This window comes from Oncorhynchus masou, chromosome 17 (genome assembly GCF_036934945.1).
Source record: "Oncorhynchus masou masou isolate Uvic2021 chromosome 17, UVic_Omas_1.1, whole genome shotgun sequence".
NCBI classification, from domain to species: Eukaryota; Metazoa; Chordata; class Actinopteri; order Salmoniformes; family Salmonidae; genus Oncorhynchus; species Oncorhynchus masou.
This window is the reverse complement of record NC_088228.1, coordinates 42,852,229-42,878,813: the sequence shown is the minus strand read 5'-3', so window position 1 is coordinate 42,878,813 and position 26,585 is coordinate 42,852,229. Positions and strand designations below refer to the sequence as shown.

Sequence of the window (26,585 nt, the reverse complement as noted above, 5' to 3'; positions counted from 1 at the left end):
AGGAATAAAATAGAGGAATGGGATAGAGGAGAGGGAGGAGAAGAGAGGAGGAACAAAATAGAGGAATGGGATAGAGGAGAGGAGAGGAGAGGAGAGGAGAGGAGAGGAGAGGAGAGGAGAGGAGAGGAGAGGAGAGGAGAGGAGAGGAGAGGAGGAATCGGTGCTGGTCTGTTGGGATCTGTTTACAGATGCAGAGAGAGAGAGAGAGAGAGAGAGATGAGAAGGATTTTTCTCAGCAACACAAAGTGAGGCAATGTTGAGGCTTTATACTTGCTCTATGGGAAAGGTACATAATAACAATATAGTTGTATTCACAAAATTACAGTCAATACTGCATTGAGAACGACTTATAGTTGTTATGAGGATTCTCAAATCAAATCAAATCAAATGTATTTATATAGCCCTTCGTACATCAGCTGATATAAGTGCTGTACAGAAACACAGCCTAAAACCCCAAACAGCAAGCAATGCAGGTGTAGAAGCACGGTGGTTGGGAAAAACTCCCTAGAAAGGCCAAAACCTAGGAAGAAACCTAGAGAGGAACCAGGCTATGTGGGAGGCCAGTCCTCTTCTGGCTGTGCCGGGTAGAGATTATAACAGAACATGGCCAAGATGTTCAAATGTTCATAAATGACCAGCATGGTCGAATAATAATAAGGCAGAACAGTTGAAACTGGAGCAGCAGCACGGCCAGGTGGATTGGGGACAGCAAGGAGTCATCATCTAGGTGTTTTCTGTTAATATTCGGATTTCAAATGCCTGAAACTGCTCTCTCTGCTCTCTGAGCTCACTGACATGTGAATGAGTTTTCCTTTTCTGCTCACTGACATGTGAATGTGTTTTCCTTTTCTGCATGGCTCTTCAGATGCAACTAAAGGATAGTAGGGAGCGATCATACAAAAGGTAGAATGGTAGCTTTTAGAGTTTCAAGAGGAACAATATTAGCTAGAGATTACCTAGGGAAGGGCAAAATCAAATCAACCCTTTATTTAAATGGTATATGGTATATAGAAGCTATGGATTACAGGCAACATCCGTACTGAGCTAAAGGCTAGAGCTGCCACCTTCAAGGAGCAGGTCACTAATCCGGATGCTTATAAGAAATTCCGCTATGCCCTCAGGCGAACCATCAAACAGGCAAAGCGTCAATACAGGACTAACATTGAAATCTACTACACTGGCTCTGACGCTCGTCGGATGTGGCAGGGCTTGAAAAATATTACGGACTACAAAGGGAAACACAGCCGCGAGCTGCCCAGTGACATAAGCCTACCACACAAGCTAAATGCCTTTTATGCTCACTTCGAGGCTAGCAAAACTGAAGCATGCATGAGAGCACCAGCTGTTCCGGACGACTGTGTGATTACGCTCTCCGTAGCCAATGTGAGCAAGACCTTTAAACAGGTCAACATTCCGCGGGGCCAGATGGATTACCAGGATGTGTACTCAAAGCATGCGCTGACCAACTGGCAAGTGGCTTCACTTACATTTTCAACCTCTCCCTGACTGAATCTGTAATACCTACATGTTTCAAGCAGACCACCATAGTCCCTGTGCCCAAGGAGGCAAAGGTAACCTGCCTAAATGATTACTGTTCCGTAGCACTCACGTTGGTAGCCATGAAGTGCTTTGAAAGGCTGGTCATGGCTCACATCAACACCATCATCCCAGAAACCCTAGACCCACTCCAATTCACTTACCGCCCTAACAGATCCACAGATGACGCAATCTCTATTGCACTCCACACTGTCCTTTCCCACCTGGACAAAAGGAACAACTACGTGAGAATGCTGTTCATTGACTACAGCTCAGCGTTCAACACCATAGTACCCTCAAAGCTCATCACTGAGCTAAGGACCCTGGGACCTAACACCTCCCTCTGCAACTGGATCCTGGACTTCCTGACAGCCGCCCCCAGGTGGTGAGGGTAGATAGCAGCCACGCTGATCCTCAACACTGGATCTCCACAGGAGTGCATGCTCAGTCCCCTCCTGTTCACCCACGACTGCATGGCCAAGCACAACTCCAACACCATCATTAAGTTTGCTGACGACAACAGTGGTATGCCTGATCATCGACAACGATGTGACAGCCTGTGGGTCAGCGGTCCGAGACCTGGCAATGTTGTGCCCGAACAACAGCATCTTCCTCAAATGTGAGCTAGACAAAGGAGCTGATCATGGACAATTGGAAAAGGAGGTCCAAACGTTAACATTAATGGAGCTGAAGTGGAGCGGATCGAGAGTTTCAAGTTCCTTGGTGTCCACATCACCAACAAACTATCATGGTCCAAACACACCAAGATAGTTGTGAAGAGGGCACGAAAACACATTTTTCCCCTCAGGAGGCAGAAAAGATTTGGCATGGGTCCACAGATCCTCAAAAAGTTATACAGCTGAACCATCAAGAGCATCATGATTGTTGTATCAATACAATGCAATCAATGGTATGGCAGCTGCTCGGCATCTGAAAATAAGGCGCTGCGTACGGCCTAGTACATTGCTGGGGCTGCTTCCTGACATCCAGGAACTATATAATAGGCAATGTCAGAGGAAGGCCCAAAAAGTCGTCAAATTCTCCAGTCACCCAAGTCATAGCCTGTTCTCTCTGCTACTGCACGGCAAGCGGTACCGGAGCGCCAAGTCTAGGACCAAAAGGCTCCTTAACAGCTTCTACCTACAACTGGACTGTAATCAAGATGTAGACACATCTCAAGGATGATGAATTGAAACAGGATGCACCTGAGCTCAATTTCGAGATTTCATAGCAAAGGGTCTGAATACTTACAGTACCAGTCAAAGGTTAACGCACCTACTTATTCAAGGGTTTTTCTTTATTTTTTTGGTAGAATACTAGAGAAGACATCAAAACTATGAAATAACACATATGGAATGATGTACTAACTAAAAAGTGTTAAACACCTCAAAATCTATTTTGTATTTTAGATTCTTCAAAGTAGCCACCTTTTGCCTTGATGACAGCTTTGCACAATATTGGCACTCTCAACCAGCTTCACCTGGAATGCTTTTACAATTGTCTTGAAAGAGTTCCCACATATGCTGAGCACTTGATGGCTGTTTTTCCTTCACTCTGCGGTCTAACTCCTCCCAAACCATCTAATTTGTTTGAGGTTGTGTGATTGTGGAGGCCAGGTCATCTGATGCAGCAATCCATCACTTTCCTTCTTGTTCAAATAGCCCTTACACATCCTGGAAGTGTGTTGGGTCATTTTCCTGTTGAAAAACAAATGATAATCCCACTAAGCGCAAACCAGATGGAATGGCGTGTTGTGTTTTGAAAAAGCTAAGTAGCCAATAGCCAGCAGCATAATTTGTCTGATTCTCTGTAATAATGGTATGGTAACAGTAATGCAATTTATTTTCTAAAAGTGGTTTCTTGCTTCAAATAAAACTTTCAGTCACCTCCTTGTCTGAAGGACAAGTGGATTAACAGGTTAAAGCCCTGCATGTTTTTTTCAGAAGTCTCATGGAATGTAGGCCTGTAGACAATGAGTCATCATAATGCTGAATCAAATGTACATTATCCAAGGGGCTTTGGCAGACACAATGTAATAACATGAGCAAGTCGACTGCTGATAAGCTTCCAAGTAAATCATTCAAATCAATCAAGAATCACAGAAAAGTGCAAAAAATAGCCCATATTAACATATGTAGCCTAAGAAACAAGGTTCATGAAGTCAATAACTTGCTTGTAACGGATGACATTCATATTCTGACTATCTGTGAAACTCACTTAGATAACACCTTTGATGATGCAGTGGTAGCAATACATGGTTATAACATCTACCAAAATACAGAAATGCCAACGGGTGAGGTGTTGCGGTCTATATTCAGAACCACAATCCTGTAAAGATTAGAGAGGATCTCATGTTAAATGCTGTTGAGGTAATATGGCTACAGGTTCGTCACCTAAAGCCCATTCTGGTGGGAAGCTGCTATAGACCACCAAGTGACAACAGTCAGTATCTGGATAATGTTAACTACTGTTGTAGTAATATGGCTACAGGTTCATCTGCCTCACCTAAAGCCCATTCTGGTGGGAAGCTGCTATAGACCACCAAGTGACAACAGTCAGTATCTGGATAATATGTGTGAAATGCTTGATAATGTATGTGATATCAACAGAGAGGTATATTTTCTGGGTGATTTAAATATTGACTGGCATTCATCAAGCTGGCCACTCAAGAAGTAACTTCAAACTGTAACCAGGTTGCAGTCAACCAACCAACCAACCAGGGTAGTTACAAACAGCACAGGAATGAAATCATCAACATGTATTGATCACGTCTTTACTAATGCTGCAGAAATCTGCTCTATAGCAGTATCCAGATATATAGAAATCCAGACAATATATAGATATCCAGACAATATAGTAGCCATATCTAGGAAAAACAAAGTTCCAAAGGCTGGGCCTAATATACAGTGCCTTGCGAAAGTATTCGGCCCCCTTGAACTTTGTGACCTTTTGCCACATTTCAGGCTTCAAACATAAAGATATAAAACTGTATTTTTTTGTGAAGAATCAACAACAAGTGGGACACAATCATGAAGTGGAACGACATTTATTGGATATTTCAAACTTTTTTAACAAATCAAAAACTGAAAAATTGGGCGTGCAAAATTATTCAGCCCCCTTAAGTTAATACTTTGTAGTGCCACCTTTTGCTGCAATTACAGCTGTAAGTCGCTTGGGGTATGTCTCTATCAGTTTTGCACACCGAGAGACTCAAATGTTTTCCCATTCCTCCTTGCAAAACAGCTCGAGCTCAGTGAGGTTGGATGGAGAGCATTTGTGAACAGCAGTTTTCAGTTCTTTGCACAGATTCTCGATTGGATTCAGGTCTGGACTTTGACTTGGCCATTCTAACACCTGGATATATTTATTTTTGAACCATTCCATTGTAGATTTTGCTTTATGTTTTGGATCATTGTCTTGTTGGAAGACAAATCTCCGTCCCAGTCTCAGGTCTTTTGCAGACTCCATCAGGTTTTCTTCCAGAATGGTCCTGTATTTGGCTCCATCCATCTTCCCATCAATTTTAACCATCTTTCCTGTCCCTGCTGAAGAAAAGCAGGCCCAAACCATGATGCTGCCACCACCATGTTTGACAGTGGGGATGGTGTGGTCAGGGTGATGAGCTGTGTTGCTTTTACGCCAAACATAACGTTTTGCATTGTTGCCAAAAAGTTCAATTTTGGTTTCATCTGACCAGAGCACCTTCTTCCACATGTTTGGTGTGTCTCCCAGGTGGCTTGTAGCAAACTTTAAACAACACTTTTTATGGATATCTTTAAGAAATGGCTTTCTTCTTGCCACTCTTCCATAAAGGCCTGATTTGTGCAATATACGACTGATTGTTGTCCTATGGACAGAGTCTCCCGCCTCAGCTGTAGATCTCTGCAGTTCATCCAGAGTGATCATGGGCCTCTTGGCTGCATCTCTGATCAGTCTTCTCCTTGTATGAGCTGAAAGTTTAGAGGGACGGCCAGGTCTTGGTAGATTTGCAGTGGTCTAATACTCCTTCCATTTCAATATTATCGCTTGCACAGTGCACATTGGGATGTTTAAAGCTTGGGAAATCTTTTTGTATCCAAATCCGGCTTTAAACTTCTTCACAACAGTATCTCGGACCTGCCTGGTGTGTTCCTTGTTCTTCATGATGCTCTCTGCGCTTTTAACGGACCTCTGAGACTATCACAGTGCAGGTGCATTTATACGGAGACTTGATTACACACAGGTGGATTGTATTTAACATCATTAGTTATTTAGGTCAACATTGGATCATTCAGAGATCCTCACTGAACTTCTGGAGAGAGTTTGCTGCACTGAAAGTAAAGGGGCTGAATAATTTTGCACGCCCAATTTTTCAGTTTTTGATTTGTTAAAAAAGTTTGAAATATCCAATAAATGTCGTTCCACTTCATGATTGTGTCCCACTTGCTGTTGATTCTTCACAAAAAAATACAGTTTTATATCTTTATGTTTGAAGCCTGAAATGTGGCAAAAGGTCGCAAAGTTCAAGGGGGCCGAATACTTTCGCAAGGCACTGTAGAGTATAAGAGGTCATATAATAAGTTTTGCAGTGATTCTTATGTTGATGATGTAAAAAATATTTGCTGGTCTGTGGTGTGTAATGAGGAGCAACCAGACGCTGCTGGTCTGTGGTGTGTAATGAGGAGCAACCAGACGCTGCTGGTCTGTGGTGTGTAATGAGGAGCAACCAGACGCTGCTGGTCTGTGGTGTGTAATGAGGAGCAACCAGACGCTGCTGGTCTGTGGTGTGTAATGAGGAGCAACCAGACGCTGCTGGTCTGTGGTGTGTAATGAGGAGCAACCAGACGCTGCACTTGACACATTTATGAAATAGCTTTTCCCAGTTACTAATAATCAATTTAAAACAATGACTGTAAAAACTGTTAAATCCCCTTAGATTGATGAGGAACTGAAAAATGGTATGGTTGAGAGGGATGAGGCAAAAGGTAAATAAATCTGGCAGCCCAACCGATTGGCAAACGTATTGCAAATTGAGAAAACATGTGACTAAACGAAATAAAAATTAACTATACTATGAAACAAAGATGAATGATTGCTTTTAACTAACTCGGCTCCATCATTCATTGAATCCGATGGCTCATTCATCACAAAACCCACTGATATAATATAACTACTTGAATGACTTTTTCATCGGCAAGATTAGCAAATTTAGGCATGACGTGCCAGCAAATAAACCATCAAGTATATCTGACCAAATTATGAAAGACAAGCATTGTACTTTTGAATTCCATAAAGTGAGTGTGGAAGAGGTGATTTTTCGTTGTTGTATTAACAAACTTCTGGAGTAAAATTGTCTTTGACCAGATACATTGCTATTTTACAGTAAACAAATTGACAACAGACTTTCAGCACGCTTATAGGGAAGGATATTCAACAAGCACAGCACTTATACAAATGACTGATGATTGGCTGAGAGAAATTGATGATAAAAAGATATTGGGGGGCTGTTTTGTTAGACTTCAGTGCAGCTTTGACATTATCGATAATAGTCAGCTGCTGGAAAAACATATGTGTTTTGGCTTTACACCCCCTGCTATATTGTGGATAAAGAGTTACTTGTCTAGCAGAACACAGAGGGTGTTCTTTATTAAGGATCCGCCCCTTGCCATTTTCTCCTAAAATGACCCAAATCTAACTGCCAGTTGCTCAGGACCTGAAGCAAGGATATGCATATTCTTGATACCGTTTGAAAGGAAACACTTTGAAGTTTGTGGAAATGTGAAATGAATGTAGTAGAATATAACACATTAGATCTGGTAAAAGATAATACAAAGAAAAAACCATAAGTTTGTTTTGTATTTTTTTGTACGATCAACTTTGAAATGGAAGGCCATAATGTATTATCCGTGTCTGAATCCTGGCTCAGGAAGGCCACCAAAAATTCAGAGATTTCCATACCCAACTATAACATATTCCGTCAAGATAGAACTGCCAAAGGGGGAGGAGTTGCAGTCTACTGCAGAGATAGCCTGCAAAGTAATGTCATACTTTCCAGGTCCATACCCAAACAGTTCGAACTACTAATTTTGAAAATTACTCTCTCCAGAAATAAGTCTCTCACTGTTGCCGCCTGCTACCGACCCCCCTCAGCTCCCAGCTGTGCCCTGGACACCATTTGTGAATTGATCGCCCCCATCTAGCTTCAGAGTTTGTTCTGTTAGGTGACCTAAACTGGGATATGCTTAACACCCCGGCAGTCCTACAATCTAAGCTAGATGCCCTCAATCTCACACAAATCATCAAGGAACCCACCAGGTACAACCCTAACTCTGTAAACAAGGGCACCCTCATAGACGTCATCCTGACCAACTGGCCCTCCAAATACACCTCCGCTGTCTTCAACCAGGATCTTACCGATCACTGCCTCATTGCCTGTATCCGCTACGGAGCCGCAGTCAAACGACCACCCCTCATCACTGTCAAACGCTCCCTAAAACACTTCTGTGAGCAGGCCTTTCTAATTGACCTGGCCCGGGTATCCTGGAAGGACATTGATCTCATCCCGTCAGTTGAGGATGCCTGGTCATTCTTTAAAAGTAGCTTCCTCACCATTTTAGATAAGCATGCTCCGTTCAAAAAATGCAGAACTAAGAACAGATACAGCCCTTGGTTCACTCCAGACCTGACTGCCCTCGACCAGCACAAAAAACATCCTGTGGCGGACTGCAATAGCATCGAATAGTCCCCATCGAATAGTCCCCGCGATATGCAACTGTTCAGGGAAGTCAGGAACCAATACACGCAGTCAGTCAGGAAAGCTAAGGCCAGCTTCTTCAGGCAGAAGTTTGCATCCTGTAGCTCCAACTCCAAAACGTTCTGGGACACTGTGAAGTCCATGGAGAACAAGAGCACCTCCTCCCAGCTGCCCACTGCACTGAGGCTAGGTAACACGGTCACCACCGATAAATCCATGATTATCGAAAACTTCAACAAGCATTTCTCAACGGCTGGCCATGCCTTCCGCCTGGCTACTCCAACCTCGGCCAACAGCCCCGCCCCCCCCGCAGCTCCTCGCCCAAGCCTCTTCAGGTTCTCCTTTACCCAAATCCAGATAGCAGATGTTCTGAAAGAGTTACAAAACCTGGACCCGTACAAATCAGCTGGGCTTGACATTCTGGACCCTCTATTTCTGAAACTATCCGCCGCCATTGTCGCAACCCCTATTACCAGCCTGTTCAACCTCTCTTTCATATTGTCTGAGATCCCCAAGGATTGGAAAGCTGCCGCAGTCATCCCCCTCTTTAAAGAGGGAGACACCCTGGACCCAAACTGTTACAGACCTATATACATCCTGCCCTGCCTATCTAAGGTCTTCGAAAGCCAAGTCAACAAACAGGTCACTGAGCATCTCGAATCCCACCGTACCTTCTCCGCTGTGCAATCTGGTTTCCGAGCCGGTCACGGGTGCACCTCAGCCACACTCAAGGTACTAAACAATATCATAACCGCCATCGATAAAAGACAGTACTGTGCAGCCGTCTTCATCGACCTTGCCAAGGCTTTCGACTCTGTCAATCACCGTATTCTTATCGGCAGACTCAGTAGCCTCGGTTTTTCGGATGACTGCCTTGCCTGGTTCACCAATTACTTTGCAGACAGAGTTCAGTGTGTCAAATCGGAGGGCATGCTGTCCGGTCCTCTGGCAGTCTCTATGGGGGTGCCACAGGGTTCAATTCTCGGGCCGACTCTTTTCTCTGTATATATCAATGATGTTGCTCTTGCTGCGGGCAATTCCCTGATCCACCTCTACGCAGACGACACCATTCTATGTACTTCCGGCCTGTCCTTGGACACTGTGCTATCTAACCTCCAATTGAGCTTCAATGCCATACAACACTCCTTCCGTGGCCTCCAACTGCTCTTAAACGCTAGTAAAACCAAATGCATGCTTTTCAACCGATCGCTGCCTGCGCCCACATGCCCGACTAGCATCACCACCCTGGATGGTTCCGACCTTGAATATGTGGACATCTATAAGTACCTAGGTGTCTGGCTAGACTGTAAACTCTCCTTCCAGACTCATATCAAACATCTCCAATCGAAAATCAAATCAAGAGTCGGCTTTCTATTCCGCAACAAAGCCTCCTTCACTCACGCCGCCAAACTTACCCTAGTAAAACTGACTATCCTACCGATCCTCGACTTCGGCAATGTCATCAACAAAATTGCTTCCAACACTCTACTCAGCAAACTGGATGCAGTTTATCACAGTGCCATCCGTTTTGTCACTAAAGCACCTTATACCACCCACCACTGCGACTTGTATGCTCTAGTCGGCTGGCCCTCGCTACATATTCGTCGCCAGACCCACTGGCTCCAGGTCATCTACAAGTCCATGCTAGGTAAAGCTCCGCCTTATCTCAGTTCACTGGTCACGATGGCAACACCCATCCGTAGCACGTGCTCCAGCAGGTGTATCTCACTGATCATCCTTAAAGCCAACACCTCATTTGGCCGCCTTTCGAACTCTATTCCACAGTACTACATAGAGCCATGACTACATGGAACTCTATTCCACAGTACTACATAGAGCCATGACCACATGGAACTCTATTCCACAGTACTACATAGAGCCATGACCACAGGGAACTCTATTCCACAGTACTACATAGAGCCATGACCACATGGAACTCTATTCCACAGTACTACATAGAGCCATGACCACAGGGAACTCTATTCCACAGTACTACATAGAGCCATGACCACATGGAACTCTATTCCACAGTACTACATAGAGCCATGACTACATGGAACTCTATTCCACAGTACTACATAGAGCCATGACCACATGGAACTCTATTCCACAGTACTACATAGAGCCATGACTACATGGAACTCTATTCCACAGTACTACATAGAGCCATGACCACATGGAACTCTATTCCACAGTACTACATAGAGCCATGACTACATGGAACTCTATTCCACAGTACTACATAGAGCCATGACTACATGGAACTCCATTCCACAGTACTACATAGAGCCATGACTACATGGAACTCCATTCCACAGTACTACATAGAGCCATGACTACATGGAACTCCATTCCACAGTACTACATAGAACCATGACTACATGGAACTCTATTCCACAGTACTACATAGAGCCATGACTACATGGAACTCTATTCCACAGTACTACATAGAACCATGACTACATGGAACTCTATTCCACAGTACTACATAGAGCCATGACTACATGGAACTCCATTCCACAGTACTACATAGAGCCATGACTACATGGAACTCTATTCCACAGTACTACATAGAGCCATGACTACATGGAACTCTATTCCACAGTACTACATAGAGCCATGACTACATGGAACTCTATTCCACAGTACTACATAGAGCCATGACTACATGGAACTCTATTCCACAGTACTACATAGAGCCATGACTACATGGAACTCTATTCCACAGTACTACATAGAGCCATGACTACATGGAACTCTATTCCACAGTACTACATAGAGCCATGACTACATGGAACTCTATTCCACATTACTACATAGAGCCATGACTACATGGAACTCTATTCCACAGTACTACATAGAGCCATGACTACATGGAACTCTATTCCACAGTACTACATAGAGCCATGACCACATGGAACTCTATTCCACAGTACTACATAGAGCCATGACTACATGGAACTCTATTCCACAGTACTACATAGAGCCATGACTACATGAAACTCTATTCTACAGTACTACATAGAGCCATGACTACATGGAACTCTATTCCACAGTACTACATAGAGCCACTACATGGAACTCTATTCCACAGTACTACATAGAGCCATGACTACATGGAACTCTATTCCACAATACTACATAGAGCCATGACTACATGGAACTCTATTCCACAGTACTACATAGAGCCATGACTACATGGAACTCTATTCCACAGTACTACATAGAGCCATGACCACATGGAACTCTATTCCACAGTACTACATAGAGCCATGACTACATGGAACTCTATTCCACAGTACTACATAGAGCCATGACTACATGGAACTCTATTCCACAGTACTACATAGAGCCATGACTACATGGAACTCTATTCCACAGTACTACATAGAGCCACTACATGGAACTCTATTCCACAGTACTACATAGAGCCATGACTACATGGAACTCTATTCCACAGTACTACATAGAGCCATGACTACATGGAACTCCATTCCACAGTACTAGATAGAGCCATGACTACATGGAACTCCATTCCACAGTACTACATAGAGCCATGACTACATGGAACTCTATTCCACAGTACTACATAGAGCCATGACTACATGGAACTCTATTCCACAGTACTACATAGAGCCATGACTACATGGAACTCCATTCCACAGTACTAGATAGAGCCATGACTACATGGAACTCCATTCCACAGTACTACATAGAGCCATGACTACATGGAACTCTATTCCACATCAGGTAACTGATGCAGCAGTAGAATCAGATTTTTAAAAACGGATAAGAATACACCTTATGGATCAGCTGGCACTGTGAAGAGAAACACACAGACACATATTATAATATTGTAGTTTTTATTTATTTAACGAGGCAAGTCAATTAAGAACAAATTCTTATTTTCAATGATGGCCTAGGAACAGTGGGCCAACTGCCTGTTCAGGGGTAGAACGACAGATTTGCACCTTGTCGGCTCAGGGGCTTGAACTTGCAACCTTCTGGTTACTAGTCCAACACTCTAACCACTAGGCTACCCTGCCGCCGCATAGTGGTATTATACATGTTGTATTGTAGATATGTAGTGGTGTAATAATGTTATAGGATGTTTTATCTTGTGTTTTATATGTCATGTAAGTGCTTTATTGTGTTTGGACCCCAGGAAGACTAGCTGCTGCCTTGGCACCAGCTAACGGGGATCCCTAATCAATACAAATTATTCGTTTCCCGTTTTCTCTTGGGCTAGCTAGCCTTCTGGCAGCGGAGACATTGCATTTGTAAAATTATACAGGTTGTAGAGGCAGACATGTAGGTTTATACAACCCCCAACTGGTGCAAACCAAATAGTAGCATGCGTATATGCTTTTTTCCCCACAGATTAAGTTTATGAATTTCCTGCCCAGGCTTTAGGTCAGTGGAATTATTACATTAACACGGATATCAACCAATCAGCATCCAGGATCCAAACAACCCACTTTATAATATAAATGATCAATTCAAAAGGCACTTGCACATCTAAACTATCTTTGGTAACAGTTGAATAATATGAGAAAAAAACAAGAAACCCACACACTGCCCTTGATTGTATCACTGCTCTTTAATAAGGTTTACATATCAGCCTCAAGGCCTTCATAAGAGCTTTTGTGAGTAAAAAATAATAATAGCACTCTTATGTAGACATAGCTCCACCCACATCCGTTTGAAGGAAAACAAGTAAGTGTTACCAAATGTAACAATGTAACAATGTGCAAGTATCTGTTGTTTCCTGAATTCCACAATCATCTCCTTTGTTTTGTTGATTTTGAGTAAGCGGTTGTTTTCCTGACACCGCACTCTGATGGCCCTCACCTCCTCCCTGTAGGCCGTCTCGTCGTTGTTGGTAATCAAGCCTACCACTGTAGTATCGTCTGCAAACCTGATGATTGAGTTGGAGACGTGCGTGGCCACACAGTCGTGGGTGAACAGGGAATACAGGAGAGGGCTGAGAACGCACCCTTGTGTGGCCCCAGTGTTGAGGATCAACACTGGGGAGATGTTGTTTCCTACCACCTGGGGGCGGCCCATCAGGAAGTCCAGGACCCAGTTGCACAGGGCGGGGTCGAGACCCAGGGTCTTGAGCTTAATGACAAGTTTGGAGGGTACTATGGTGTTGATTGCTGAGCTGTAGTCAATGAACAGCATTCTTACATATGTATTCCTCTTGTCCAGATGGGATAGGGTGGTGTGCAATGTGACGGCGATTGGATTGTCAGTGGACCTATTGGGGTGGTAAGCAAATTGGAGTGGGTCTAGGGTATCAGGTAGGGTTTATGATGTTCCTTGACTAGTCTATGATCCTTGACTAGTCTCTCAAATCACTTCATAATGACAGAAGTCAGTACAAAGGGGCGATAGTCATTTAGTTCAGTTATCTTTGCCTTCTTGGGTACAGGAACAATGGTGGCCATCTTGAAGCATGTGGGGACAGCAGACTGGGATAGGGAGAGATTGAATATGTCCATAAACACACCAGACAGCTGGTCTGTGCATGTTCTGAGGACACGGCTAGGGATGCTCTCTGGGCCGCCAGTCTTGCGAGGGTTAACACGTTTAAACATTAAAGTGCTTACATTACATATAAACAAAATATAAAACAGTACATCTGTCGTGGCTTCCTTTCCTCTTTACCACAGCCAGCCTGAAGCAGGGTTGTTTGGTACGCATACAGTTCACACTCAAGGTTTCCAAACGGCCAAAACATTCAATGAGATTCAGGGATATGGTGCAACAAAAATGTTTATTCTTCTTATATCTAACAAAGAAATCATTCTCCAATCAACTTAAAGCATAGATTACTTGACATGGAAAATACATAATATGACCTGTTTGTATGTCTGTATGTTAAAAAAATTATACCGCTCCTGCGTCCAGCAAGGAACTGCCAGAAAATAATTTGTTTTTTTGTTTCAATGTTGATCCCAAAGCCACACATTGGCCCCATGATTTATAGAAAGACTGATGTTTCCCTTGGTTTCTGTCCCTTTGTGTGGGACAACAACACAGAGTTACACAGAAACAAACGTACAGTCAATAACACAAAAGAAAAGAAAAATGTAAAAATATATGTACAGTGTGTGAAAATGTAGAAGAGTAGGGAGGTAGGCAATAAATAGGCCATAGAGGTGAAAAATAATGACAATTTAGCATTAATACTGCAGTGATAGATATGCAAGTAGAGATACTGGGGTGCAAAAGAGCAAGAGGGTAAGTAATAATATGGGGATGAGGTAGTTGGGTGGGCTATTTACAGATGGCTGTGTACAGGTACAGTGATCGGTAAGCTGCTCAGACAGCTGATGCTTAAAATTAGAGAGGGAGATAAGAGATTTCTGCAATTCGTTCCAGGTGGCCAAAGTAAAGGCGGCCAAAGTAAGTGTTGGCGTTGGGGATGACCAGTGCAATATACCTGCTGGAGTGTGATCTATGGGTGGGTGTTGCTATGGTGACCAGTGAGCTGAGATAATGCAGGGCTTTACCAAGCAAAGACTTATAGATGACCTGGAGCCAGTGGGTTTGACGATGGATATGTAGTGAGGGCCATCCAACGAGAGCATACAGGTCACAGTGGTGGGTAGTATATGGGGCTTTGGTGATAAAATGGATGGCACTGTGATAGACTGCATCCAGTTTGCTGAGTAGAGTGTTGGGGGATATTTTGTAAATGACATCGCCAAAGACCAGGATAGGATAGTCAGTTTTACAAGGGTATGTTTGGAGGAGGCTTTGAAGTAGGCTTTGTTGCGAAATATGAAGACGATTCTAGATTTAATTTTGCATTGGAGATGCTTAATATGAGTCTGGAAGGAGAGTTTACAGTCTAACTAGACACCTAGGTATTTGTAGTTGTCCACATATTCTAGGTCAGAACCGTCCAGAGTAGTGATGCTCGTCGGACGGGAGGGTTCAGGCAGCAATATGTTGAAGAGCATGCATTTAGTTAGCATTTAAAAGCAGTTGGAGGCCACGGAAGGAGTCTTGTATGGCGTTGAAGCTCGTTTGGAGATTTGTTAGCGCAGTGTCCAAAGAAGGGCCAGATGTATACAGAATGGTGTCGTCTGCGTAGAGGTGGATCAGAGAATCATCAGCAGCAAGAGCGACATCATTGATATATACAGAGAAAAGAGTAATGTACATGTGTGTGTCTGTCCATTTGTCTTTGTGAGTGTGTGAACATGCGTGTGTACCTACAGTATGTGTCCCTGTGTCTGTCTGTGAGGATGGCTTTGATTATATAAATGGACTGTTCAGCACCCTGACCCCTCGTGGCTTATGAGACTTAGAGTGACCAGGTGAGTGTGTGTGAGGGGAGAGAGAGGGTGGAGGTAGTGTAGTGGGTAATATTTGATACATTTCCACCCCTACAGTAGTGGGGTTAGTCATAGTCTCAGTAAGCCCATGATGGTGATTTAGATGGTTAAAGGCTTCTGGTTGAGATTAACCACAAGGGATCTAGGCTACTAATGCCACAGACAACCTGCATGGTCAGCCTATATAAGATGACCAGCCACAACTATAGGCCACTGCTTGATAAGAAATAAAGTAAGCTTTGTTTTGCATTGGGGAGATTTACCACCGACCGACCATCCATTGACCATTATGTAGCCGCCACCTGCATGACAGCCTTTTGGTGCAGAAATCTCACCATACATTTCCTATGATGATCTGGTTATGATCAGAAGGTTGAAAGGTTCGGATGTGGACGAAGAACACGTTGGCTACTGTTAGTATAGCTTGCCTATACAGACAGACATGTGCTGTTTTGGAACCTGGCAACTCTGAGGAAGCATTGACATGTAGCTTCATCTTTGAACCTTTTCCTCTTCTCTCTACAGCCCAGAAGAGGACTATGTTACAGAGGTTCCATACCCAGCTGGGAGAATCAGAGCGGGTAGGTAACACACATTGTCTCACATTTAACATGACTATGGGCCTGATGCAATCAAACCTGTTTTAGCCATCGTTTTACAAACTACTGCCCACACACACAGCTTGAAGAATCAATGTAAAATGTCAATTTAGGGAGTAGATTTCTCAGAAAATATATTTGAGCTAAATAGTATCTGCCTGTTTTATTTGTGTGTGTCAGGTGGTCTTGATGGAATGAGCTTGGAGACTCAGGGTTATGTGCCCACTAAAGAAACCCCACTCAGAAGATTACTGAAGGTAGATCTCTCTCTCCCTCTCCTTCTTTTTGCTCACTTTCTATATAGCTCTCTCTCTCTCTCTCTGATCCTGTGCATCTTAGTATCATATCGCCCCCAAGAGGACACTGTTCAGATACTCCAAACCAGTCTCTCGCTCGCAGGGCCCTCCATTTTCACGTGTTGTTGACAAAACTCAGGGGGTGTGGCTTCCAGAGAGTGGCGAGGGGATCAATAAACCCATCAACTTCCGGACGCACTCGTGCCTTGAATGATAGGTAGATTTATTTGAAAATGTAAAACAATACAACCACACATGTGGATAATGAATTCATCAAATTCATCAGTATTTCATCTGTTACATGCATCAAGTCTTGAAGTCAGACATAAAATAATACATGTGGCATATATTAATGCACCCCTCTCCATTCTTTTATATCAACAAACACACAGTGTCGGGATCGCATTTTGCTCTGAGGTTTGCAGCCTTGATGGCCGAAGTGGTTATCAGAGAGTCTAATTAGTGACTAAACTTCATCTTCAACTTCATCATTTTAACTTCCTCAGCTTTGGGACATTTGTTTATACGGCGGAGGCTAATATATTTACACACATTATGTGTCCATTACAATCTATGCAACAATCAGAATGCATGATTTGTCACTTGAAAACGTGAATAAAAAAGTAAATATATTATGCTCCGTACATATACTGTATATGCTGGGCTACAGTAGAAACGATAACACGACATACAGAAACTATAATGATAGTGTAACATGCCACTGTACATACATACTGTGTGCTACAGTAGAAACAACAACACGACATACAGAAACTATAATGATAATGTAATACGGCACTTACTTTGATAGGAACACACACATGTCCAAAGCTTTTGTTACTAAGGAAAACAACAATGAAGGCAATGCGGGTGCCAGCTGGAAAATGTGCCAGGGGCAAAAGTTAGTGCAGGTTCTGTTCTGACTGGAGATGCACAAATGTCTACTTGATCTGGGGAAATACAGGGAAATGCTTGGGCTCTCTTTGTCCAACTTAGTAAAGCCTCAAATGGAAATTGGAAGCAACAGTGAAATTGACTACTTCTACAGTGCATTCAGAAAGTACACAGACCCCTTCCAATTTTCCACATTTTGTTACATTACAGCCTTATACAAAAAAAATGTTTAACTCAGAAATCTACACACAATACGATGACAAAGCGAAAACAGGTTTGTAGAACATAAATACCTTAATACCCCAGTCTGGGGCATTTCTGTGTTGTACTCACCTGCTGTTATCAGAGAATAACCTGCCAATTTGTGTTTGTCCACCTGGCTTAAGGCCATAGGATTGGGATTCAGGTTTGTAAAACAGAAATACCTTATTTACATAAGTATTCAGACCCTTTGCTATGAGACTCGAAATTGAGCTCAGGTGGATCCTGTTTCCATTGATCATCCTTGAGATGTTTCTACAACTTGGAGTCCATCTGTGGTAAATTAAAATGATTGGATATGATTTGGAAAGGCACACACCTGTCTATATAAGGTCCCACAGTTGACAGTGCATGTCAGAGCAGAAACCAAGCCCCCCCCCCTCCCCCCCAAAAAAGAAATTGGAGTGGCTTCTCGGGCTTCCGTCGATGACTTGCCTCCTCATATCGCCGCCGCTCCTCCTTCACTGCCTCGATCTCCTTCTTTGGACGGCGATATTCTCCAGCCTGCGTCCAGGGTCCTTTATCGTCTAGGATCTCCCCCCACGTCCACTCGTCCTGTCCACGCCGCTTGGTCCTTCTTTGGTGGGATGTTCTGTTACGCTCGTCGAAATGATCGGACCAAGGTGCAGCGTGGTAGGCATACATTTTATCTTTATTAAAAATGAACACCGAAAGGCAACAAAGAGAAAACGACCGTAACGTTCGGTAGGCTACACAGAGCTGTACAAGAACAACTTCCCACAAAACAAAGGTGGCAAAACAGGCTACCTAAGTATGATTCCCAATCAGAGACAACGATAGACAGCTGTCCCTGATTGAGAACCATACCCGGCCAAAACATAGAAATAAAAAACATAGAGTTTCCCACCCGAGTCACACCCTGACCAAACAGACATGGAGAATAAAAAGATCTTTACGGTCAGGGCCACTGACATCGGAGTTCCTCTGTTCATATGGGAGAACCTTCCAGAAGGACAACCATCTCTGCAGCACTCAACAAATCAGGCCTTTATGGTAGAGTAGCAAGATGGAAGCGTCTCCTCAGTAAAAGGCAATGACAGCCAGCTTGGAGTTTGCCAAAAGGCACATAAAGGACTCTCAGACCATGAGAAACAAGATTCTCTTGTCTGATGAAACCAATATTGAACTATTTCGCCTGAATGCCAAGCATCACGTCTGTAGGAAACCAGGCACCATCGCTACAGTGAAGCATGGTCGTGGCAGCATCATGCCGTGGCAATTTATTTCATATACAGAGAGATCCTTGATGAAAACCTGCTCCAGAGCACTCCGGACCTCAGACACACCTTTATTTAACCAGGTTAGTTGAGAACAAGTTCTCATTTACAACTGAGACTTGGCAGACTGGGGTGACGGTTCACCTTCCAACAGGACAACGACGCTAAACACACAGTCAAGAAAATGCAAGTCTCTGAAAATCCTTGAGTGAAATTATTTGAAATTGAAGCATGGCCGAGGTTTAAATAGCGGGCAGCGTGCCTTGGTTTGAGGACAGTGCAGGTTAATTTTTCAATTGCATAACAATCCCATTTTAGAACAGTGAGTGAATTTGTACATCACATAAATAAACACATGCTGGTGCGACCGTTAGAGATATTTGGAACTCATGGGTGAAACAGTTAAACGCATTGAAGTCGGAGGTCGAACATTTCCGAGTTGTCTTGAACTAGGTTCTAATTGGCTTTAACCCTTTAAATACACATCAAATAGCAAACCCAGAAGTGGCCACTAGGTTTCGTAATAACAAAATAAAGGCAAATTCCAAACATGTAAAAGCCTTAAGACCCGGATCAGTGATATTCGTACAGGTGTAACAAAAAAAACGGTTGCTGTTTATTTCTTCAAGCTGGACATCCGAGTAGTTCTCTGAGATACACTGGAATAGAAACACGCAGGGGAGGGGACATTGAGAGGAAAGTTCTTCAAAGGGAATTTTTCTGGATCCACAAGCTCAACATCCTCTTAGTCTTAACGAGGACTTTGACTTGAACCCGTTTTTATAGTTCCAAAATGTCCAATGATTGTGTTTTTTTATCCTAATTGGATATTGTGTATATGTATTACTGTAAATGTTGATCACATTCCTTGTGTATGGTCATATATTTCGATACAATGAATGTTTATATTGTGCACCTATATTATATATTTTTACCTCCTGTTTCAGGAAGTGATTTCACTGAGTACTGCCCATATGTATAGGACCTTCCACCACTAGCTAGGATATGGATTGCTGATGAAGACCTAAGGGTGGAAACATTGTTATAATAAAATTACCTGGAGCATGAGCAGCAGTGTGCAGCATTTTCCTTTTGATTTTCCATGAGTTCACCAACAACTCCAGCACCTGCATAAAGTACATGGACGTGTGTACATGTATGTTCTTCAGCGTTTGTACTGAAATAAAACATCCCAGAAATGTTCCATATGCACAAAAAGCTTATTTCTCTCAAATTTGTTTCCATCCCTGTTAGCTTTTCTCCTTTGCTAAGATAATCCATCCACCAGATGTGGCATATCAAGAGGCTGATTGAACAGTGTGATCAATGCACAGGTGCATCTTGTACAAATTAAGGCCAATCTAAAATGGGCAGTTTTGTCACACAACACAATGCCACAGATGTTTCAAGTTTTGAGGGAGCATGCAATTGGCGGGCCCACAGCAGGAATGTTCACCAGAGCTGTTGCCATGGAATTTAATGTTAATAGACTCTACCATAAGCCGACTCCATCATCATTTTAGAGAATTTGGCATTACGTCCAACCGGCTTCACAACCGCAGACCACCTGTAACCACGCCAGCGCAGGACCTCCAAATCCGGCTTCTCCACCTGCAGGATTACACCTGGTGTATCGTGTTCTTCTTCTTCTCCACCTGGGTATCGTGTTCTTCTTCTTCTCCACCTGGTGTATCGTGTTCTTCTTCTTCTCCACCTGGTGTATCGCGTTCTTCTTCTTCTCCACCTGGGGTATCGTGTTCTTCTTCTTCTCCACCTGGGTATCGTGTTCTTCTTCTTCTCCACCTGGTGTATCATGTTCTTCTTCTTCTCCACCTGGTGTATCGCGTTCTTCTTCTTCTCCACCTGGGGTATCGCGTTCTTCTTCTTCTCCACCTGGTGTATCGCGTTCTTCTTCTTCTCCACCTGGGGTATCGCGTTCTTCTTCTTCTCCACCTGGGGTATCGCGTTCTTCTTCTTCTCCACCTGGGGTATCGCGTTCTTCTTCTTCTCCACCTGGGGTATCGTGTTCTTCTTCTTCTCCACCTGGGGTATCGTGTTCTTCTTCTTCTCCACCTGGGGTATCGTGTTCTTCTTCTCCACCTGGGGTATCGTGTTCTTCTTCTTCTCCACCTGGGGTATCGTGTTCTTCTTCTTCTCCACCTGGGGTATCGTGTTCTTCTTCTTCTCCACCTGGTGTATCGTGTTCTTCTTCTTCTCCACCTGGTGTATCGTGTTCTTCTTCTTCTCCACCTGGGGTATCGTGTTCTTCTTCTTCTCCACCTGGGGTATCGTGTTCTTCTTCTTCTCCACCTGGGGTATCGTGTTCTTCTTCTTCTCCACCTGGGTATCGTGTTCTTCTTCTTCTCCACCTGGGGTATCGTGTTCTTCTTCTTCTCCACCTGGGTATCGTGTTCTTCTTCTTCTCCACCTGGTGTATCGTGTTCTTCTTCTTCTCCACCTGGGGTATCGTGTTCTTCTTCTTCTCCACCTGGGTATCGTGTTCTTCTTCTTCTCCACCTGGTGTATCGCATTCTTCTTCTTCTCCACCTGGTGTATCGCGTTCTTCTTCTTCTCCACCTGGGGTATCGCGTTCTTCTTCTTCTCCACCTGGTGTATCGCGTTCTTCTTCTTCTCCACCTGGGGTATCGCGTTCTTCTTCTTCTCCACCTGGGGTATCGCGTTCTTCTTCTTCTCCACCTGGGGTATCGTGTTCTTCTTCTTCTCCACCTGGGGTATCGTGTTCTTCTTCTTCTCCACCTGGGGTATCGCGTTCTTCTTCTTCTCCACCTGGGGTATCGTGTTCTTCTTCTTCTCCACCTGGGGTATCGTGTTCTCCTTCTTCTCCACCTGGGGTATCGTGTTCTTCTTCTTCTCCACCTGGGTATCGTGTTCTTCTTCTTCTCCACCTGGGTATCGTGTTCTTCTTCTTCTCCACCTGGGGTATCGTGTTCATCTTCTTCTCCACCTGGTGTATCGTGTTCTTCTTCTTCTCCACCTGGTGTATCGTGTTCTTCTTCTTCTCCAACTGGGGTATCGTGTGAGACCAGCCACCTGGACAGCTGATGAAACCAAGGATTATTTCTGTCTGTAATAAAGCCCTTTTGTGGGTCGAAAAACTTGTTCTGATTGGCTGGGCCTGACTCACCAGTGGGTGGGCCTATGCCCTCCCAGGCCTACTCATAGCTGCCCAGTCATATGAAATCCATCGATTAGGGCCAAATGAATTTATTCCAATTGACTGATGAACTGAAACTCAATAAAATCATTGAAATTGTTGCATGTTGTGTTTATATTTTTGTTCATTGTCGGCTTTTAAATTGACCAAAATAGGTTATATTCTTTTAACAATTACTACCTGGATAACAGGATACACAGACAGCCCAATTCTGATCTTTTAAAGACAATTAAAGACCAATCAGTGAAAAAATATCAGAATTAGGCTTCTTCTGTAGGCACAGCCAGTGTGTGACATTGCCAATCAATTATATAATTGATCAATATCCCTTCCATCCTTCCTCTCTGCAGCTGCATGGCTGGCACCTCCTCAACCAGCATGGCCATGGCAAGGGCAAGAGAAAGCTGCTCCAGTCCCCCATCCACGGGCCCTACTCTCCCCTAAGCGTGGCCTACAATGGCAAGACCTGCATCCTTTTCAAGGCCAAGCGGCTGGCCATCCGCTACCAGAACCACACATTCGTAGACCTGACGGAGAGGACCTTTGGACCCAACGCCCCTGTGGACACCAAGGGTTCCATCTGCACCAAGGAGAAGGCTACGTAAGTACTGTAAATCATGTACTTGAGTTGTGTACGATGTGCAACTGACACGTTCTTATGTATTCCTTGTTTTGTTAGGCTAATGAGCCTCATTGACAAAGTCAAGATAATATGGCCATTTAAGATACTGTATATTCAAGTAGATACGTGTTTCTGGGTGAAATAACATACAACGTTTTTTCAATGTATTTGACGGCCAAGAAGAGGAAAGAGAGTCAAAAAGTTACATCTGTTTGAATAGAACTACACACATGAACTACACCTATTTTGACAGCTTACCGGTCTACAAACTAATTATTTAATCCGTTTAAAAAAGTACTGACCGGCAACTTTCAGTAGAAAACCCCAGAGCTTAATCTAACATAATTCCTTCAAATGGCTTGTAACCAGCAGGTTCTTACCATCCTGCAAGTCCTCAGCTCAAGCAGACACACTGATTTGTAGTCCAAAGGAGATTTTTCTAACTGTCAACAATGTTTCTTAGTTCTTGAGCATCAACTATTTTAATAAAAGGCATTGGGTATACTAAATCAATACACAACTACAAATGTAAGTTTATAACTCTAATGACCTTGTTTTCTGGAATTTTACGTAATCTTGAAGTCTGGTCATGTGATTTTGGGCGCATTCCTCTGCCCAGGTGTTGCCAGATCTTACAAAGCCTGGCTAGGTATTTTATGTATCAGCTTACCACGTCATATGTTATAGCAATCTGGTGCCCGATGGCACAGTCTATGGCATGGCATGCAACCATTGGTTGATGAACATCTGAGCAGGGGAACACGACCTATGGGACATGATACGGAAGTATGATGTAGGAATGCGTCACTTTCATAGGGTGTTGTATGTAGTTATCAAAGAACTTGAATTATATATTTTTTTTTACATTCAATTCATGGAGAAGAATATTGTTACAATGAGATGAGCACTGCATATCTCACAAAGGATCTACCCATTAAAGGCAATCAATCAACAAATCAACATACTCTGTGTTTGTACACAGGCTCTCGCTAAAGTTTGGAGATGTGGAGGATCTCAGGGGACTTGCTATCAGGCTGCAGATGTCCAACATTTTCTACGAGTCAGCAGGGCAGAACTGGTTCACCTTAGACAGCGTCCACATCCACTACAATTGGACCCATGAAGCTACGTTCAACGCCAGTGAGGTGTACGCCCCCGCCACCTCCTCCTACCACTGCCAGCATGTCAGCAGTCAGCACAAATATGACACCCTTCTGGTGCCCAGCTCACACACCGACACCTCAGCTAACTGGCACATCACGTTTACTGACTTCCAGGTATGGGCCATGGGCCGTTTCTATTGACTGATTGATGGATTTATTTAGCTATCTAATTGTTTTAATTCAGCTTGCAATATTCCCTCTTTCCTCTCCTCTCTGCAGATCCAGGCGTTCAACGTCATGTCTGATAAGTTTGCGTCTGCCAGCGACTGTGCCAACTTCCTGACCCCAGCCATCCTGATGGGCCTGGTGACCTCTCTGATCCTGCTGTTGGTCCTGGCCTACGCTCTGCACATGGTGGTCCACCTCAAACACATTGACCGCTACGAGGAACAGAAAGCTATGGTGTACTTCCCACGCAGGCTGAGCAAAGCTCTAGAATGCAGAGCCTCACAGCAGTGTGAGTTACCTGACAAGAACTACCTGTGAGAGATGGAGGAAGAAAGAGTGAGTAGATGAAGAGGGGGATGCTGCCAAATGCAAGAGTGAGAAGATGAAGAGGGGGGATGCTGCCAAATGCAAGAGTGAGAAGATGAAGAGGGGGGATGCTGCCAAATGCAAGAGTGAGAAGATGAAGAGGGGGATGCTGCCAAATGCAAGAGTGAGAAGATGAAGAGGGGGCATGCTGCCAAATGCAAGAGTGAGAAGATGAAGAGGGGGATGCTGCCAAATGCAAGAGTGAGAAGATGAAGAGGGGGATGCTGCCAAATGCAAGAGTGAGAAGATGAAGAGGGGGATGCTGCCAAATGCAAGAGTGAGTAGATGAAGAGGGGGATGCTGCCAAATGCAAGAGTGAGAAGATGAAGAGGGGGATGCTGCCAAATGCAAGAGTGAGAAGATGAAGAGGGGGATGCTGCCAAATGCAAGAGTGAGAAGATGAAGAGGGGGATGCTGCCAAATGCAAGAGTGAGAAGATGAAGAGGGGGATGCTGCCAAATGCAAGAGTGAGAAGATGAAGAGGGGGATGCTGCCAAATGCAAGAGTGAGTAGATGAAGAGGGGGATGCTGCCAAATGCAAGAGTGAGAAGATGAAGAGGGGGATGCTGCCAAATGCAAGAGTGAGAAGATGAAGAGGGGGATGCTGCCAAATGCAAGAGTGAGAAGATGAAGAGGGGGATGCTGCCAAATGCAAGAGTGAGAAGATGAAGAGGGGGATGCTGCCAAACGCAAGAGTGAGAAGATGAAGAGGGGGATGCTGCCAAATGCAAGAGTGAGAAGATGAAGAGGGGGATGCTGCCAAACGCAAGAGTGAGAAGATGAAGAGGGGGATGCTGCCAAATGCAAGAGTGAGAAGATGAAGAGGGGGATGCTGCCAAACGCAAGAGTGAGAAGATGAAGAGGGGGGATGCTGCCAAATGCAAGAGTGAGAAGATGAAGAGGGGGGATGCTGCCAAATGCAAGAGTGAGAAGATGAAGAGGGGGATGCTGCCAAATGCAAGAGTGAGAAGATGAAGAGGGGGATGCTGCCAAATGCAAGAGTGAGAAGAAGATGAAGGGGGATGCTGCCAAATGCAAGAGTGAGAAGATGAAGAGGGGGATGCTGCCAAATGCAAGAGTGAGAAGATGAAGAGGGGGGATGCTGCCAAATGCAAGAGTGAGAAGATGAAGAGGGGGATGCTGCCAAATGCAAGAGTGAGTAGATGAAGAGGGGGATGCTGCCAAATGCAAGAGTGAGAAGATGAAGAGGGGGGATGCTGCCAAATGCAAGAGTGAGTAGATGAAGAGGGGGGATGCTGCCAAATGCAAGAGTGAGAAGATGAAGAGGGGGGATGCTGCCAAATGCAAGAGTGAGAAGATGAAGGGGGATGCTGCCAAATGCAAGATGAGTAGATGAAAGGGGATGCTGAGTGAGAAGATGAAGAGGGGGATGCTGCCAAACGCAAGAGTGAGAAGATGAAGAGGGGGATGCTGCCAAATGCAAGAGTGAGAAGATGAAGAGGGGGGATGCTGCCAAATGCAAGAGTGAGTAGATGAAGAGGGGGATGCTGCCAAATGCAAGAGTGAGAAGATGAAGAGGGGGGATGCTGCCAAACGCAAGAGTGAGTAGATGAAGAGGGGGGATGCTGCCAAATGCAAGAGTGAGAAGATGAAGAGGGGGGATGCTGCCAAATGCAAGAGTGAGAAAGTATCACGCACACAGTTTTCCACGCTTCCAAATGTTTGTAAACTAGTGACAACTATTTTGACCTGTTGGCTTTTGTAATTTCTCCATGTGTATTGACATCACTTCTAAGCTATCACATTTTTTTAGAGTTCAGGAGTTAGAGGTTAGAGGTCAGGAAGAGACCAGGGGCCCAGGATGGTCACAGTGTCCCCAGGCTTTCATTTGAGCACCTCAATCAACAGTTACGACTGCAGCTAACCCTGCCATTGTCCAAGCCTGCTAAGCGGCCTTCACTATTTGGCATAACTAGACTTTGGTGTGTTGAGTCCCCACTCTCCATCGCTAGCCTTGACACATTGCCAAATTCACTAGCTCATCTTCAATACCAGCACGAGGAATCTTTTTAAGTTGAATTAGATGGTTTAGCACATTATTTCTAAAGTGGTGTGGGTGAGGATCCACTGGTAGATCACTGACAAATCTTCCTGGGTTAAGATAGTGCTTGAGCTGGAAACTTGTTGGAATACCTGGAGGGTATCTCATGAATTCTAAAGGACT

The 26,585-nt window shown here is 44.1% G+C and overlaps 1 protein-coding gene across 1 annotated transcript in view; it reads left to right on the top strand.

Annotated features, from left to right (window-relative positions):
• LOC135558228 (V-type proton ATPase subunit S1-like protein) overlaps positions 1-24,460 on the top strand; it is a 26,608-nt gene extending 2,148 nt beyond the window's left edge. Inside the window, exons 2-6 of the mRNA XM_064991957.1 lie at positions 16,144-16,199; positions 16,398-16,474; positions 22,432-22,682; positions 23,686-23,980; positions 24,086-24,460. Coding sequence (XP_064848029.1) covers positions 16,144-16,199; positions 16,398-16,474; positions 22,432-22,682; positions 23,686-23,980; positions 24,086-24,352 — 946 coding nt within the window. The 3' untranslated portion in view covers positions 24,353-24,460. The remainder of the gene's footprint in view (positions 1-16,143; positions 16,200-16,397; positions 16,475-22,431; positions 22,683-23,685; positions 23,981-24,085) is intronic.
• The last annotated feature ends 2,125 nt before the right edge of the window (positions 24,461-26,585 follow it).